Source organism: Salvelinus sp. IW2-2015, linkage group LG15 (genome assembly GCF_002910315.2).
Source record: "Salvelinus sp. IW2-2015 linkage group LG15, ASM291031v2, whole genome shotgun sequence".
NCBI lineage: Eukaryota > Metazoa > Chordata > Actinopteri > Salmoniformes > Salmonidae > Salvelinus > Salvelinus sp. IW2-2015.
In genome coordinates this window covers 34,759,113-34,774,607 of record NC_036855.1, presented here as the reverse complement: position 1 = coordinate 34,774,607, position 15,495 = coordinate 34,759,113, and the positions used below count along the sequence as shown (strand labels likewise).

At 44.0% G+C, this 15,495-nt stretch overlaps 1 protein-coding gene across 1 annotated transcript in view; it reads left to right on the top strand.

Moving 5' to 3' along the window:
* loxhd1b (lipoxygenase homology PLAT domains 1b) overlaps positions 1–15,495 on the top strand; it is a 55,342-nt gene that overhangs the window by 10,021 nt on the left and 29,826 nt on the right. Inside the window, exons 11-23 of the mRNA XM_070446838.1 lie at positions 292–452; positions 726–812; positions 975–1,110; positions 1,199–1,353; positions 1,537–1,697; positions 1,907–1,983; positions 2,284–2,480; positions 3,085–3,277; positions 5,125–5,285; positions 10,527–10,694; positions 10,771–10,909; positions 11,052–11,203; positions 12,484–12,617. Of these exons, the coding sequence (XP_070302939.1) occupies positions 292–452; positions 726–812; positions 975–1,110; positions 1,199–1,353; positions 1,537–1,697; positions 1,907–1,983; positions 2,284–2,480; positions 3,085–3,277; positions 5,125–5,285; positions 10,527–10,694; positions 10,771–10,909; positions 11,052–11,203; positions 12,484–12,617 (1,921 nt within the window). The remainder of the gene's footprint in view (positions 1–291; positions 453–725; positions 813–974; positions 1,111–1,198; positions 1,354–1,536; positions 1,698–1,906; positions 1,984–2,283; positions 2,481–3,084; positions 3,278–5,124; positions 5,286–10,526; positions 10,695–10,770; positions 10,910–11,051; positions 11,204–12,483; positions 12,618–15,495) is intronic.

Here is a 15,495-nt window from a genome sequence, read left to right as displayed (position 1 = left end):
ATTCTTAAACATTTTACCCCATTCCATGTGTAATAGATAGAAAAAAGCTGCTTATAATCTGAGTAGGGTGCCCCAGGGCCGCAAACATACAGAGTTCCAATTTCCATTCTCATATCAGTGGAATGTAAACATCTTATAACTTTTGTTTCTAACATGGAAACCGTTAAAATACTGACTCTCAAACTGAGTTTTCAAAACAAATTCTATATAATCTGTATTCTATATAATCTCTATCTGTGGTTTGTCTGTTGAGTTTGGAGAATACTTCTCAGTTTGTCTGGTTCCCTTCAGAGCACCCCTGGTCTCTGTGGATCTGGACGTCAGACCTGCCTGGCGCAGGAACAGACGCATCCGTTTACTTCCAGATCTATGGGGAGAAGGGCAAGTCAGACGAGATGAGACTGGACAACAAAGCAGACAACTTTGAACAGGGCCAGCTGGATAAGTTCATGGTGTGTATGATGTGTTTAGGATAGATGGATGGACTGACAGATGGGTGGACTAAAAAGACAGACCGACAGAATGGCAGGCAGGCAGAAGGACAGACCGACAGAATGGCAGACAGACAGACAGACAGACAGACAGACAGACAGACAGACAGACAGACAGACAGACAGACAGACAGACAGACAGACAGACAGACAGACAGACAGACAGACAGACAGACAGACAGATGAATTACTGAGTAACGATGGATGTGTACTGTTCTTGTTTTCAACACACAGGTTGAGCTACCTGACTTGGGGAAGCTTACAAAATGTCGCATCTGGCATGAAAAGAGAAGCCCTTTTGCAGGGTGGCATTTGAGCAAGGTGAGCAAATGAAAACATTAAGAAGAAAAAATCCACAATAAAGCTTGAGGTTCAGATTCTCTCTATCTGTGCCACACCCTATTCCCTATATAATGCACTGCATTTGACAAGAGCACATGTGATAAGAGATTTGCCCTCTTGACTGTCTTGGTGTTTCCGCAGGCATCTCTGATGAAAACTTTGACGAAGGAGAAGTTTAAGTTCCCCTGTGAGCGCTGGCTGGATACTAACGAGGATGACAACGAGTTAGTTAGAGAGATGCCTGCCACTGGAGACCTGATTGCTGAACCCCTGCCCTGTAAGTTCACAAAGGATCATCTACTGCATTGTTTCACCCTATACAAACATACTAGCGTTGTTAAGTGAATGCTGTTGTGTTGTTGTAGTGATAAAGTACCGTGTGACCGTGTGCACGGGGAAGTTTGGCGGCAGCGGGACGGACGCCACTGTCTTCCTCAATCTGATTGGTGACCTGGGGGACACAGGCGAACGTACGCTGGTCAACTGCAAAAACAACGTCAACAAGTTTGAGAAAGGCAACGTGAGTCCAGGAGACCCACGCTAGGCCTCTTGGAACATAACTAAGGACTGCACTATAGGCTGTTTACTCAAATGATAAATTAACAGGATTTCCCACATACCTTAGCTGTAATCGATTCACCAAGACAGTTTACATAAATGTCTTCCTCATATATCTCTCTATCTCTCTCACTCTCTGATTCAGATGGATGAGTTCATTATTGAGGCGGTGTCAATCGTGCAGGTGCGGCGAGTGCGTATCGGGCACAACGGGCGGGGCGGAGGTTGTGGCTGGTACTTGGAGAAAGTGATGGTCAGGGAAGAGGGACAGGCTGAGTCTCAGGTTGTAGAGTTCCCCTGCGGCAGGTGAGACATGGGACAGGAGGTTTGTGGAACAGATGACTTAGGGACAGCCAGGTATCTCCTAGGACAGGTATGGAATGTATGTAACATCTATGACCTTGGGGAAGATGATTGAATAGGTGCCAGGTGATCAGAGAATAGGGTCAGGTTGAGATAACAGCAGGTCATTTGGGTAAGAGTTGAGACGGCCATGTTTTCCCTGACAATCTCAGGTGGCTAGATCGGAATGAGGATGATGGACAGATTGTTCGGGAGTTGGTGCCATTTTCAGACGGACAGCGTCTTTACAGTAAGTGTTTGTGGGAAAATCTATTCAGATTTTTGTCATTTAGCAGGCACTTTTATCCAGAGCGACTTACAATGGTGAGTGCAAACACTTGTATTTTTTCCCCTGTGGGAATTGAACCCAGAACCCTGTTTTTGCAAGTGCCATGCTCTACCAGCTGAGCCACACGAGAGCTGACAACTCACTGAGAAGTTTGTTGAAGTTGTTGTACGGAGACCACACTACTGTATTTACTATATTTTTTCCACTGCCACGTGAGTGAATAAACACACCTGAACTACAACTTGTAGTTCTGCATTTCAGATGTTAGCTATCATGTGTCGGTGAAGACAGGCAGCGTCAGTGGAGGCAGCTCGAACTCCACAGTTTTTGTGAAGCTGTATGGGGAGAAGGAAGACACCAGTAAGATGATGCTGGTGGTCTCTGACAACAACCTGCGCAACTACTTTGAGGTGGGCCGGGTGGATGTGTTCACTGTGGAGACATTTGACATTGGACAGGTACAGTAACAGTAGAATTCTTGGTTTTAGTGTTTGGGTTAGAGGCTACTAGAGTTGGACGGTATCCAGAGATACTGTTTCTGTACCATACCGGGGTATACGGTATTAACGAATGTGCACACAAGGGGCGCAACCCACCCAACCCTCCCAAAAACAAACATTTAAGGAAACAGGGATCTTGATCCAGGAGGGAATTGAATATCTCTGCTGTAACCAAGAAGCTTGATCTTGACATCTAGCCACTTAGCTAGCAAGTTAGCAAACCAAATGCATAGCTGGAGCCCTGAGAAGGATATCATTTATTTAGAAAACATTTTTTTTAAGGTATTGAAAATCATACCCTCGGTATACGGTATAAACGGTATGTCGCCCAAGCCTAGAGGCGATGCCTTTATTTCTGCCGAAGTGTAATCTCTCAAAAATGAAAGATGTATATACACAAGCATTGTATACCTTATTCATACAAGGCTGAATCCTTAAGATACATGCACATAAGTCAGACTTTCATTAAAATGATGTATTGATGTTAACCCGAGATACATACAAAATTGAATATTTGGTGAATATGAGTAGAAAAATAAATGTAGTTTTTTTTGTACACCAGATCAACCGTCTGATGATTGGCCACAACAATGAGGGGATGAATGCTGGTTGGTTCCTGGACAGTGTCCAGATCATGGTGCCGGCCAGTGGGAGTCAGTACATGTTCCCCAGCCACCGCTGGCTCTGTACGGACGAGGCAGACGGCAAGACCGAGGTGGTGATCTACCCTAGCGAGATCCTGGACATTAAACAATGTAAACACACCTATTACAATACACCCTTACACACACCCATTTAATTATAAACAGACACGCACCTATAGATGTTTCCTGCTTTATTTTTTAATATACTGTACAGGGAATCCAATCAATCTCTCAGGCTATCCACACAGATATGGAAAATCTAACTAACTTGAATCCAAAGATTTTGATTGGGGCGCATAGAGGCTATATACACTGCTCAAAAAAATAAAGGGAACACTTAAACAACACAATGTAACTCCAAGTCAATCACACTTCTGTGAAATCAAACTGTCCACTTAGGAAGCAACACTGATTGACAATAAATTTCACATGCTGTTGTGCAAATGGAATAGACAACAGGTGGAAATTTTAGGCAATTAGCAAGACACCCCCAATAAAGGAGTGGTTCTGCAGGTGGTGACCACAGACCACTTCTCAGTTCCTATGCTTCCTGGCTGATGTTTTGGTCACTTTTGAATGCTGGCGGTGCTTTCACTCTAGTGGTAGCATGAGACGGAGTCTACAACCCACACAAGTGGCTCAGGTAGTGCAGCTCATCCAGGATGGCACATCAATGCGAGCTGTGGCAAGAAGGTTTGCTGTGTCTGTCAGCGTAGTGTCCAGAGCATGGAGGCGCTACCAGGAGACAGGCCAGTACATCAGGAGACGTGGAGGAGGCCGTAGGAGGGCAACAACCCAGCAGCAGGACCGCTACCTCCGCCTTTGTGCAAGGAGGAGCAGGAGGAGCACTGCCAGAGCCCTGCAAAATGACCTCCAGCAGGCCACAAATGTGCATGTGTCTGCTCAAACGGTCAGAAACAGACTCCATGAGGGTGGTATGAGGGCCCGACGTCCACAGGTGGGGGTTGTGCTTACAGCCCAACACCGTGCAGGTCGTTTGGCATTTGCCAGAGAACACCAAGATTGGCAAATTCGCCACTGGCGCCCTGTGCTCTTCACAGATGAAAGCAGGTTCACACTGAGCACATGTGACAGACGTGACAGAGTCTGGAGACGCCGTGGAGAACATTCTGCTGCCTGCAACATCCTCCAGCATGACCGGTTTGGCRGTGGGTCAGTCATGGTGTGGGGTGGCATTTCTTTGGGGGGCCGCACAGCCCTCCATGKGCTCGCCAGAGGTAGCCTGACTGCCATTAGGTACCGAGATGAGATCCTCAGACCCCTTGTGAGACCATATGCTGGTGCGGTTGGCCCTGGGTTCCTCCTAATGCAAGACAATGCTAGACCTCATGTGGCTGGAGTGTGTCAGCAGTTCCTGCAAGAGGAAGGCATTGATGCTATGGACTGGCTTCCCCAGACCTGAATCCAATTGAGCACATCATGGGACATCATGTCTCGCTCCATCCACCAATGCCACGTTGCACCACAGACTGTCCAGGAGTTGGCGGATGCTTTAGTCCAGGTCTGGGAGGAGATCCCTCAGGAGACCTTCCGCCACCTCATCAGGAGCATGCCCAGGCGTTGTAGGGAGGTCATACAGGCACGTGGAGGCCACACACACTACTGAGCCTCATTTCGACTTGTTTTAAGGACATTACATCAAAGTTGGATCAGCCTGTAGTGTGGTTTTCCACTTTAATTTTGAGTGTGACTCCAAATCCAGACCTCCATGGGTTGATAAATTTGATTTCCATTGATCATTTTTGTGTGATTTTGTTGTCCGCACATTCAACTATGTAAAGAAAAAAGTATTTAATAAGAATATTTCATTCATTCAGATCTAGGATGTGTTATTTTAGTGTTCCCTTTATTTTTTTGAGCAGTATATATATATATATATATATATTAGTTGTGTTCTTCTGTAATATAATTATTTTTTGTTTAATCTTGTTTTGCAGTGATGAACTATGAGATAACAGTGGTGACAGGTGATGTGAGCTTTGCTGGAACCAACGCTAACGTTTTCATCCAGATCTACGGCGGTAAGGGCAAGACAGAGGTCGTCAATCTGGCCAGCAGGTCCAACAACTATGAGAGAGCAACTACTGAGATATTCAAGGTCATTATTGTCATATTTCATGTCAAGCCTTTATTTCTGAGAATCTATGTGAATCTATTTGAGACATACTGACATTATTATAGCATACAATATCGTTATAGACACAGTAATATTAGAACTGGGTAAGTAAATGGTTTGAAAATATGAAAAGATAACACCTATGAAGTGTGTGTCTTCACCGGGAATAGTATTAAATATTATAGTCTGATAGGGATCAGGGTACACTCTTAGAAATAAGGGTACGGTATTGTTCCCTGGGATACAAAAGGTAAAAATACACACATTGTACCTTCAGAGGTACACATATGATCTAGGGCTGGGAATTGCCAGGGACCTCACGATACAATATTATCACGATACGATATGTATTGCGATTCAATACTGTGATTTTTATTGCGATTCCATGGTCCAAACATATTGCTCACCATGTCTGCTGCAGAGGGATAAGAGAAAGCCATGAGAAAACTAGTTTTGATCAGTCATGGAAATAAAAGCGCTGAAAACAAATTGGTTCTCTATTTAAAAAGAAGATGGAGAACAAGCTATGTATGAAAAATCTTGGAGTTTTGGTGCAGGTACAGCCAACTAGCGCAAAAATTATATTGTGATATTGTCAAAACGATCTGTATAAAAAATAGTATAATGGTACATTTGTGTATCCAATCATTTGAATATAAAAGCTACAATCATCACTCTCCCAACGCACTGTGAAGGTACATTTCTGTTTCCCAGGGTACAAACTTATTTTGTGTACCTTCACCTCTTGATGGTATTGATCTGTACCTTTGCTTAGCAGAAAAGCAATGTATTGAAGAAAGGTACATATTTGTACCCACCATAAGTTACAATGATGCCACCTAAGAGGAACTAATGGTTTTGTCACTGGGGTGGTATCCTAAAAAGGCAAATTTGTACCATAATCATTATCATATTTCCCAGCATGCTCTACTGCAGAAAAAAGAAGGAAGGGAAGCGCTGCTAGGGTACATGATAGAAGGTGCTCTTTGGTAAAATGGGTAAATAGGTCATCAAAAAGAAAGGAGACCAAGGCACTCTTCATATAATTAATTAAAATGCCTTTATTTGTAAGTCATGTTCAATGGAACAAATATTTAATTACTCTGACACGTTTCGGCTGCATGGCCTTTGGATTCGTGGAAACGGGAGGGAATAAGCAGGAAATCCAGGATCCTTGAACCAGAATCTCTGGAAAATCTGCCAATTTTGGGAAAGTTACCGGAATTTTGCAACCCTACTTGTAGGCCTGATGTGGCATGTTAACCATGACGTTTGGCCACTGTATTAAGGTAAAATTATGCCTCAAAATAAGGCCTTACGAGATATGTAGTGTATTGTCATAAAGAGTTTAATTGTAATGATAACATTCGCCGAGGAACTCACGTGGTGAAGGTCACAGGACAGAAAATGAAAGAATTTAACAACCATGTATCTGTCAGTTACAAATACAGTCATAGGTGGTAACTTTAGAATTGACTCAAAGGCAAGGCACACTGGGAAATAATATTTGCGTGGCTTAGTGGGGACGTAGTTTTCAGTTAGTTATTTTTGGCCACCCGTGAGTGGAAGTGTTGTACCAGTTTAAGTGGTCTATAGTAGAGGTACATTTTTGCTATTTTCAAGGAAGAAATGGCTTCCCTATAAATGAACCTTTTCTTAAAGCACCCTTTTGTATCTGTGGACTATATGTAAGAAAGGTACTGTAAGGTATCTGAGGTATGAACTGGGGTACAATTATGTACCTAAACTCAGCAAAAAAGAAACTTCGCTTTTTCAGGACCCTGTCTTTCAAAGATAATTAATAAAAATCCAAATAACTTCACAGATCTTCATTGTAAAGGGTTTAAACACTGGAATTGTTCAATGAACCATAAACAATTAATGAACATGCACCTGTAGAATGGTCGTTAACTTTTACTTGGTACTCTTTTACTTGGTACTCATCCCGGATCCGGGAGCACCCTCATCAGTAAAAAAGCTGACTAGCATAGCCTAGCATAGCGCCACAAGTAAATACTAGCATCTAAATATCATGAAATCACAAGTCCAAGACACCAGATGAAAGATACACATCTTGTGAATCCAGCCATCATTTCTGATTTTTAAAATGTTTTACAGGGAAGACACAATATGTATTTCTATTAGCTAACCACGATAGCAAAAGACCCAACTTTCTTTTCTCGACCATTTTTTTACTGCATAGGTAGCTATCACAAATTCGACCAAATAAAGATATAAATAGTCACTAACCAAGAAACAACTTCAGTCAGATGACAGTTCTGATAACATATTTATTGTATAGCATATGTTTTGTTAGAAAAATGTGCATATTTCAGGTATAAATCATAGTTTTACATTGCAGCCACCATCACAACTCTCACCAAAGCAACTAGAATAACTACAGAGAGCAACGTGAATTACCTAAATACTCATCATAAAACATTTATGAAAAATACACAGTGTACAGCAAATGAAAGACAAAGATCTTGTGAATCCAGCCAATATTTCAGATTTTTTAATGTTTTTACAGCGAAAACACAATATAGCATTATATTAGCTTACTACAATAGCCAACCACACAGCAGCATGATTCATGCACGTTAGCGATAGCGAATAAACCAGCAAAAGATATTACATTTTTCACAACCTTCTCAAAACTTCATCAGATGACAGTCCTATAACACATATTACACAATACATATATGGTTTGTTCGAAAATGTGCATATTTAGCGGCACAAATCGTGGTATACAATGAGAATAGTAGCCAAGCTGCAAACAAAATGTCGGGAGAAACTTGGGAGAGGCACCTAATCTAATCAATAAACTAATCATAAACTTGACAAAAAATACAGGTTGGACAGCAAATGAAAGATACATTAGTTCTTAATGCAACCGCTGTGTTAGATTTTTTAAATTAACGTTACTACGACATACAGCGTGCGTTAAAGCGAGACCGCACCGAAATTAATGGCGGAATAATAGTTTAACATTTTTCAACAGAACAACGAATTACATCATAAATAGTTCTTACTATTTGATGAGCTTCCATCAGAATCTTGTGCAAGTTGTCCTTTGTCCAGAAAAATCGTTGCTCGGTTGTAGATTGTCTCTTCAACTTTGGAATTAGCAGCAAACATTAGCCATGTGGCGAAGACGTGTCCAACTCACTATAACGCAGCACAAATGAAATACCGAAAATCGCAATATACTGATATAAACTGATATAACTCGGTTTAAAATAACTACATTATGATGTTTTTAACACCTATATCGAATAAAATCAGAGCCGGATATATCTAACGCCTATAACGAGAGCTTTTCAGAATGCAATCCTGAGCTCTGTCTTGCGTCATGACGACCGTTGAAAAGATTGCACACCCGGTCCAAGAGCTTTTATACGGCCTCAGATCTACTGACATCTAGGGGAAGGAGTATGCAGTGCATGTAGACCCATAGATTACATGCAAATTAATAAACTGACCCTGGAACAGAGTGCCCGATTTCAGATTTCTCACTTCCTGACAGGAAGTTTGCTGCAAAATGAGTTCTGTTTTACTCACAGATATAAATTCAAACGGTTTTAGAAACTAGAGAGTGTTTTCTATCCAATAGTAATAATAATATGCATATTGTACGAGCAAGAATTGAGTACGAGGCAGTTTAATTTGGGAACTAATTTTTACAAAGTGAAAACAGGCCCCCCGACACTAACAGCTTACAGACGGTAGGCAATTAAGGTCACAGTTTTGAAAACTTAGGACACTAAAGAGGCCTTTCTACTGACTCTGAAAAACACCAAAAGAAAGATGCCCAGGTTCCCTGCTCATCTGCCTTAGGCATGCTGCAAGGAGGCATGAGGACTGCAGATTTGGCCAGGGCAATAAATTGCCATGTCCGTACTGTGAGACGCCTAAGACAGCGCTACAGGGAGACAGGACGGACAGCTGATCATCCTCGCAGTGGCAGACCACGTGAACAACACCTTCACAGGATGGGTACATCCAAACATCACACCTACAGGACAGGTACAGGATGGCAACAACAACTGCCCGAGTTACACCAGGAACGTACAATCCCTCCATCAGTGCTCAGACTGTCCGCAATAGGCTGAGAGAGGCTGGACTGAGGGCTTGTAGCCTGTTGTAAGGCAGGTCCTCACCAGACATCACCGGCAACAACGTCGCCTATGGGCACAAACCCACCGTCGCTGGACCAGAAGGACTGGCAAAAAGTGCTCTTCACTGACGAGTCGCAGTTTTGTCTCACCAGGGGTGATGGTCAGATTCGCGTATATTGTCAAAAGGAATGAGCGTTACACCGAGGCCTGTTTCTCTGAAGTGGGATCAATTTGGAGGTGGAGGGTCCGTCATGGTCTGGGGCGATCATCGGACTGAGCTTGTTGTAATTGCAGGCAATCTCAACGCTGTGCGTTACAAGGAAAACATCCTCCTCCCTCATGTGTTACTCTTCCTGCAGGCTCATCCTGACATGACCCTCCAGCATGACAATGCCACAGCCATACTGCTCGTTCTGTGCGTGATTTCCAGCAAGACAGGAATGTCAGTGTTCTGCCATGGCCGGAGCCCGGATCTCAATCCCATTGAGCACGTCTGGGACCTGTTGGATCAGAGGTGAGGGTTAGGCCATTCCCTCCAGAAATGTCTGTGAACTTGCAGTGCTTTGGTGGAAGAGTGGGTAACATCTCACAGCAAGAACTGGCAAATCTGGTGCAGTCCATGAGGAGGAGATACACTGCAGTACTTAATGCAGCTGGTGGCCACACCAGATACTGACTGTTACTTTTGATTTTGACCCCCCCCCCCCCCCCTTTGTGCAGGACACATTATTCCATTTCTGTTAGTCACATGTCTGTGGAACTTGTTCAGTTTATGTCTCAGTTGTTGAATCTTGTTATGTTCATACAAATATTTACACATGTTAAGTTTGCTGAAAATAAACGCAGTTGACAGTGAGAGGACGTTTCTTTTTTTGCTGAGTTTATAACTATAGGTACAAAGGAAGTAACTTACAGGGTACCACCTCAGTGACAAGAGTTTGTACCCCTTTAAGAACAAATCTTAACCTTTTTTTCTGAGAGTGTGCGGGATAAGCAACCCTGCAGTTACATGGCAAGTTTTTTTTTGCTATAAAGGTCTATAAAGGCATTCTGAGAGGCCACAGTGTAACGAAGTCTGGCTTCTGTCCTGACAACTGTACTGTAGATAGAAGCCAGCGATGTAGGAAAGATCTTCAAGGTGCGTATCGGCCATGACGAGGCGGGGATCGGCTCCGGCTGGTTCCTAGAGAAGGTATTCGTCAAACACCTAGTCATGGGCATGGTGACCAAGGTGAAGAAAAAGGATGACAAGAAGAAGAAGAAGAAAAAGAAGGTCAATCAAATCTTTTTTCAGTTTCCTGTACTTTGTAATATCAGACTTTCTCAATAACGCTCTATTCTATTCTCAGGAGGAGGAGGAGACAGAGGAGGTGATGCAGGAGATAGTGCAGACGTATGTGTTCCCCTGCTCCCGCTGGCTGAGCCGGGGGGAGGAGGATGGGGAGCTGGTGGTGGAACTGCTTCCTGAGGATACAGATGAGCTGGAAGGTACTGGGCCGGGGAGAGGAGAGAAGAGGATGTATTTTTTGTTGTTTTGCAGCAAGTAGACAAATAATAGAGTCACAAACAAACACATTAACTTATGGATCAAACTAAGTCTGACTTACCAATCCTTTGTATTGTCTGACAGAGAACACCTATGAAGTGTGCGTCTTCACCGGGGACATGCTGGGGGCTGGGACTGACGCCAATGTCTACATCAATATTTATGGGGAGAACGGGGACACAGGGGAGCGCCTCCTCCGGAAGTCAGGCAACCTCAACAAATTTGAGGCAGGGCAGGTGAGTGAGGAGTCACACTACATGGGGAGAAAATAAACACTTACAGGAAACCAATTAGTCTTACAGGAAACCAATTGTTCTTACAGGAAAACAATTGGTCTTACAGGAAAACAATTGGTCTTACAGGAAAACAATTGGTCTTACAGGAAAACAATTGGTCTTACAGGAAAACAATTGGTCTTACAGGAAAACAATTGGTCTTACAGGAAAACAATTGGTCTTACAGGAAAACAATTGGTCTTACAGGAAAACAATTGGTCTTACAGGAAAACAATTGGTCTTACAGGAAAACAATTGGTCTTACAGGAAAACAATTGGTCTTACAGGAAAACAATTGGTCTTACAGGAAAACAATTGGTCTTACAGGAAAACAATGTGTCCATTGAAGTTAAGCGGTGCTTTACTTAGCAAACACTGGTCTACAAAGTATATACTGTAGTTGGTATGGGGAGACCGGACTTTGGCCTACTTCTGCATGATTCCAGGTATTCTTGTAGCTTGGGTACCTGACTTTGTGTGCGTTCTGCAATGCTACAATGTTGCTTTAATAAACTGTCACCCAGGCAAGTGCTCTTGTACGTGGAATGCCCACAATGCCTTCATTAGCTTTACATATCCCTTGGGAAATCAATAATCAGACCCTCACTAGACACAAAACACATATTCAGCAATATGAGCTTCCATGCAGACTGTTGCTCTGAGTGTTTCTCTAGGATTACATTAGGTCCATTAGGCCATCTGTGACTAAGAGGAGCTGGAAGCAGTCGCCAAAGTCACTGAACCTGTCACCCTGTCTGTCGCTACATTGACAAACCTGATAGCGTGCATCCTCTTATTCAAAGTAGCGTAGGTATATGTTTACTAATCACTAAATGTGAACCAGTGAATTATTGAGCTTAAGTTTTGGCTCTTTGGAGCAAGGAGAAGTACACGTCCACAAACAATGAGTTTTATTTACTGCATCAGTCTAGAGAGGGACCTCTTGTCATGAATCAGTGACACACTTTTATAAGACCTTATTTACCGAATGAGTAGATAGTGTGCTATGCGTGAAATATGAGACGGTTTTGAGACTCTTTCTATGGAAGATGACAGACTTTTATTCAAGCTGTTTTGGCACCTCTAATCATCTGGTGAATAGATGTTACGAACCCCTTCTTACTAAAACAGTACAAGGACAGCTGGAGAACCCTTTATGGTTCTAGGTAGCAAAACAAAATCTGTTGTAAGAGTAAAGTATCCCCAAAAGTCTCTCTGTCAATGTTGCTGTTGTCATACAGGAGGATGTGTTCACCATAACAGCCATTGAGCTGGGCCCCCTGAGGAAGCTACGCATTCGTCAGGACAACGCAGCGTCTTACTCCTCTTGGTACCTGGATCGCGTGGAGATAGTGGACACCAAGGATGACACCACGTAAGTCACTTTCGGGTGCATCCTAACAGTCTGAGGAGAGGAGGCTACTTTAAACTATTGAGATTTACCCAGACAGGAGTCACTTCCTCTCGTTCATTCCATATTGTAGCTACACTCACAAATTATCTTATCACTATCCTAGATATGATAGAATACTCACTCTCATGGTTGAACATAAAGTGTATCTGTGTGCAACAACAAAGTGTGTGACTGAATATGGTTCTCTTTCAAATAATAGTTTGGCGTCTCACTATGGGAATTTGCTCGATAGCTAATTCAATACAGAAGAATCCAATCACACAACGTCTGTCGGAGACAGACAGGTCGAGTGGACAATGAGGGGAGCCCTTCCCTCATAAGTGGCCACGCGCCTGCCCTCTGGTCATTCTCACTCTCTCTTACTTGCAAAGATCACTACGCTCTCTATGCTCTCCTGAGCGCCACTTGATCCCTGTCTTCCTGCTTAATGTTCTCAGGTGAGCCGCAAAGGTAAACGCTACCGAACGTAGGACGTCAGCTCTAGTCTTTGTGTTGAGTAATGACCGGAAGGAAAGTTTTTGCTTCGAGTAGAATTAGTGTCTGGTTGTAGCTAGTGTCACACGGCTAGCTACTGAAGCTAGCTCACGCCGCAAGGCAAGCTAAACACCATTAGCTCTTCCTACCTGCCCAGACGGTAGAATTGCTTGTTCTCCTCTCTGCTTTAGTTCAACCTACGTTTACTCGTTTTGTGTTGACTAGACTGACCGACCCAGCTTAACAGCTCGACGATCAAGAGAGGCTCTTTGTTTGCAGAAGGACTAAACTGCACACGCTTTTCTTTGGCTAGCTTTGCGCTATTAGCCATTCTGCTATTAGCCCACGAGGCGAACACTAACTAGCTTACACTCTGCCCGAGTACACAATCTTTGTGTTCTTTTTCTCGTAGCCATAGAACCTGCTACTCCTTCACAGGGAGGACTGAGCAAGGCTCCTGCACCGGCACACCCGTGTCCATGTGGGGCCATGATAGCAGGCAAGGATACACACTCCTTGTGTATCGCCTGCTTTGGGGTGAAACATGCTCAGGCAGCGCTCATTGACCCTGAGTCCTTCGTGCATTGTAGCGAGTTGCCAAGGACCTGCCTCAACAGAGACGGGGAGGTGACCCCACAACCCCAATCCCGGACGGGGAGTGGCCTAGCTCAATATCGAGTGGCATGCGCCTGTGGGGGTGACAATGCCAAACGGGACTGGTTTGATGGGAAGAGATTCCCCTTTCGCAACGTCCCAGGGAAGCAGCTCCTCCCGGCGGTCCAAGCTTGTTTGGGAGGAAGCCAAACACAACTGGGCCAAGCCCATGTCCAGCAAGGTCCTGACTAGGGACTTCGCTACTATGGAGATGCAGAGCATAGAGGAGCTGGGTGTCAGCAAGCCTCCGGAGGTTGAGTGATGATTCAGTGATGTGCTGTGTTGGATTTGCCCCAAACATAAGGCTTTGCATTTAAGCAAAAAATATTATTCCTTTGCTGTTTTTTTTCAGTATTACTTTAGTGTCTTGTTGCGTACAGGATGCATGTTTTGGAATATTTTTATTCTGTATATTTTTCTTTTCATTTCACACATTTAGTTCATTATTGTGGAGTCACTACAATGTTGTTGATCCAACCTCACTTTTCTCCCATCATAGCCATTGAACTCCGTAGCTGTTTTAAAATCACCAATGGCCTCATGGTGACATCCCTGAGCGGTTACATTCCTGTCCTGCAGCTCAGTACAGAAGGACGACTGTATCTTTGATGTGTCTGGGTGGTTTAATACATCATCAACAGCATAATTATTAACTTGACCATGCTTAAAGATATATTCAATGTCTGATTTGTTATTGTTACCATCTACCAATCACTGCCCTTCTTTATGAAGCTTTCGAAAATCTCTCTGGTCTTTGTAGTTGGATCTGTGCTTGAGTACTTGACTGAGGGACCTTACAGATGTTATATATACTGTACGGGGGACAGAGGAAGGGATTGTCATTTTAAAATCAGGTCAATCACTATTATTTCACAGAGTGATTCCATGTAACTTATTATGTGATTTGTTAAGCCAAATTTGACTCCTGACCTAATTTAGGCTTGCCTAAACAAAGGGGGTGAATACTTTCTTTTCACAAAAAATCACAATTTAATCTATTTCAATCCCACTTTGTAATGCAGCAAAATGTGAATAAATCCAAGGAGGGTGAATACTTATGATACCCACTGTACGGCCCTCAGTGTCGGGGCCTCTGGTGGGTGATACTGTCGGAACTGTCCAGTGCCACTGGACATTAAACTGGTGGACAGTGATGACTCTCCATCTGTCCCCATCTCTGCCGAGTTCCCCGAGAGCTTGCAGGAGAGCTGGGCCTCTACCAGGGGGTGCTTCCGACTCACAGCAGAGACTGGACCATGGAGTTTGTTGCGGGCGCAGAGTCACTCAGTCTCCGGGAGTACCCGACCATGGACACCATGATAGCTGCCAGGAGAGATTATAGGGTGGATCCCGCTACTGGAGCCGCAACCTCCCAGAGTCTTTGATGCAGACTTGAAAGCCACATATGGGTCCCTCTGCTCTCTTGGCCCCCTTACCAACCCGGCCATGCTGCTGCAGGCCTACCTGCAGACTCTGTTGCCTTGGCTGCAGGAGGACACAGAGGACCGCCTCCGGGAAGGGATGTAGTGTCTCGCCTGCTTTCCCTGCTTCAGAGGGATGTGGCCTGCGCCAACGGACGGGCCATGGCACAGGTGGTTACCTCCTGGCACCATCTCTGGATGGCCCAGTCTCGTCTGCCAGCTGCTATCCAGAGCACATTTGCCACTCACCAGAGCACATTTGCCACTCTCCCCATCACCCTAGGGCTGAC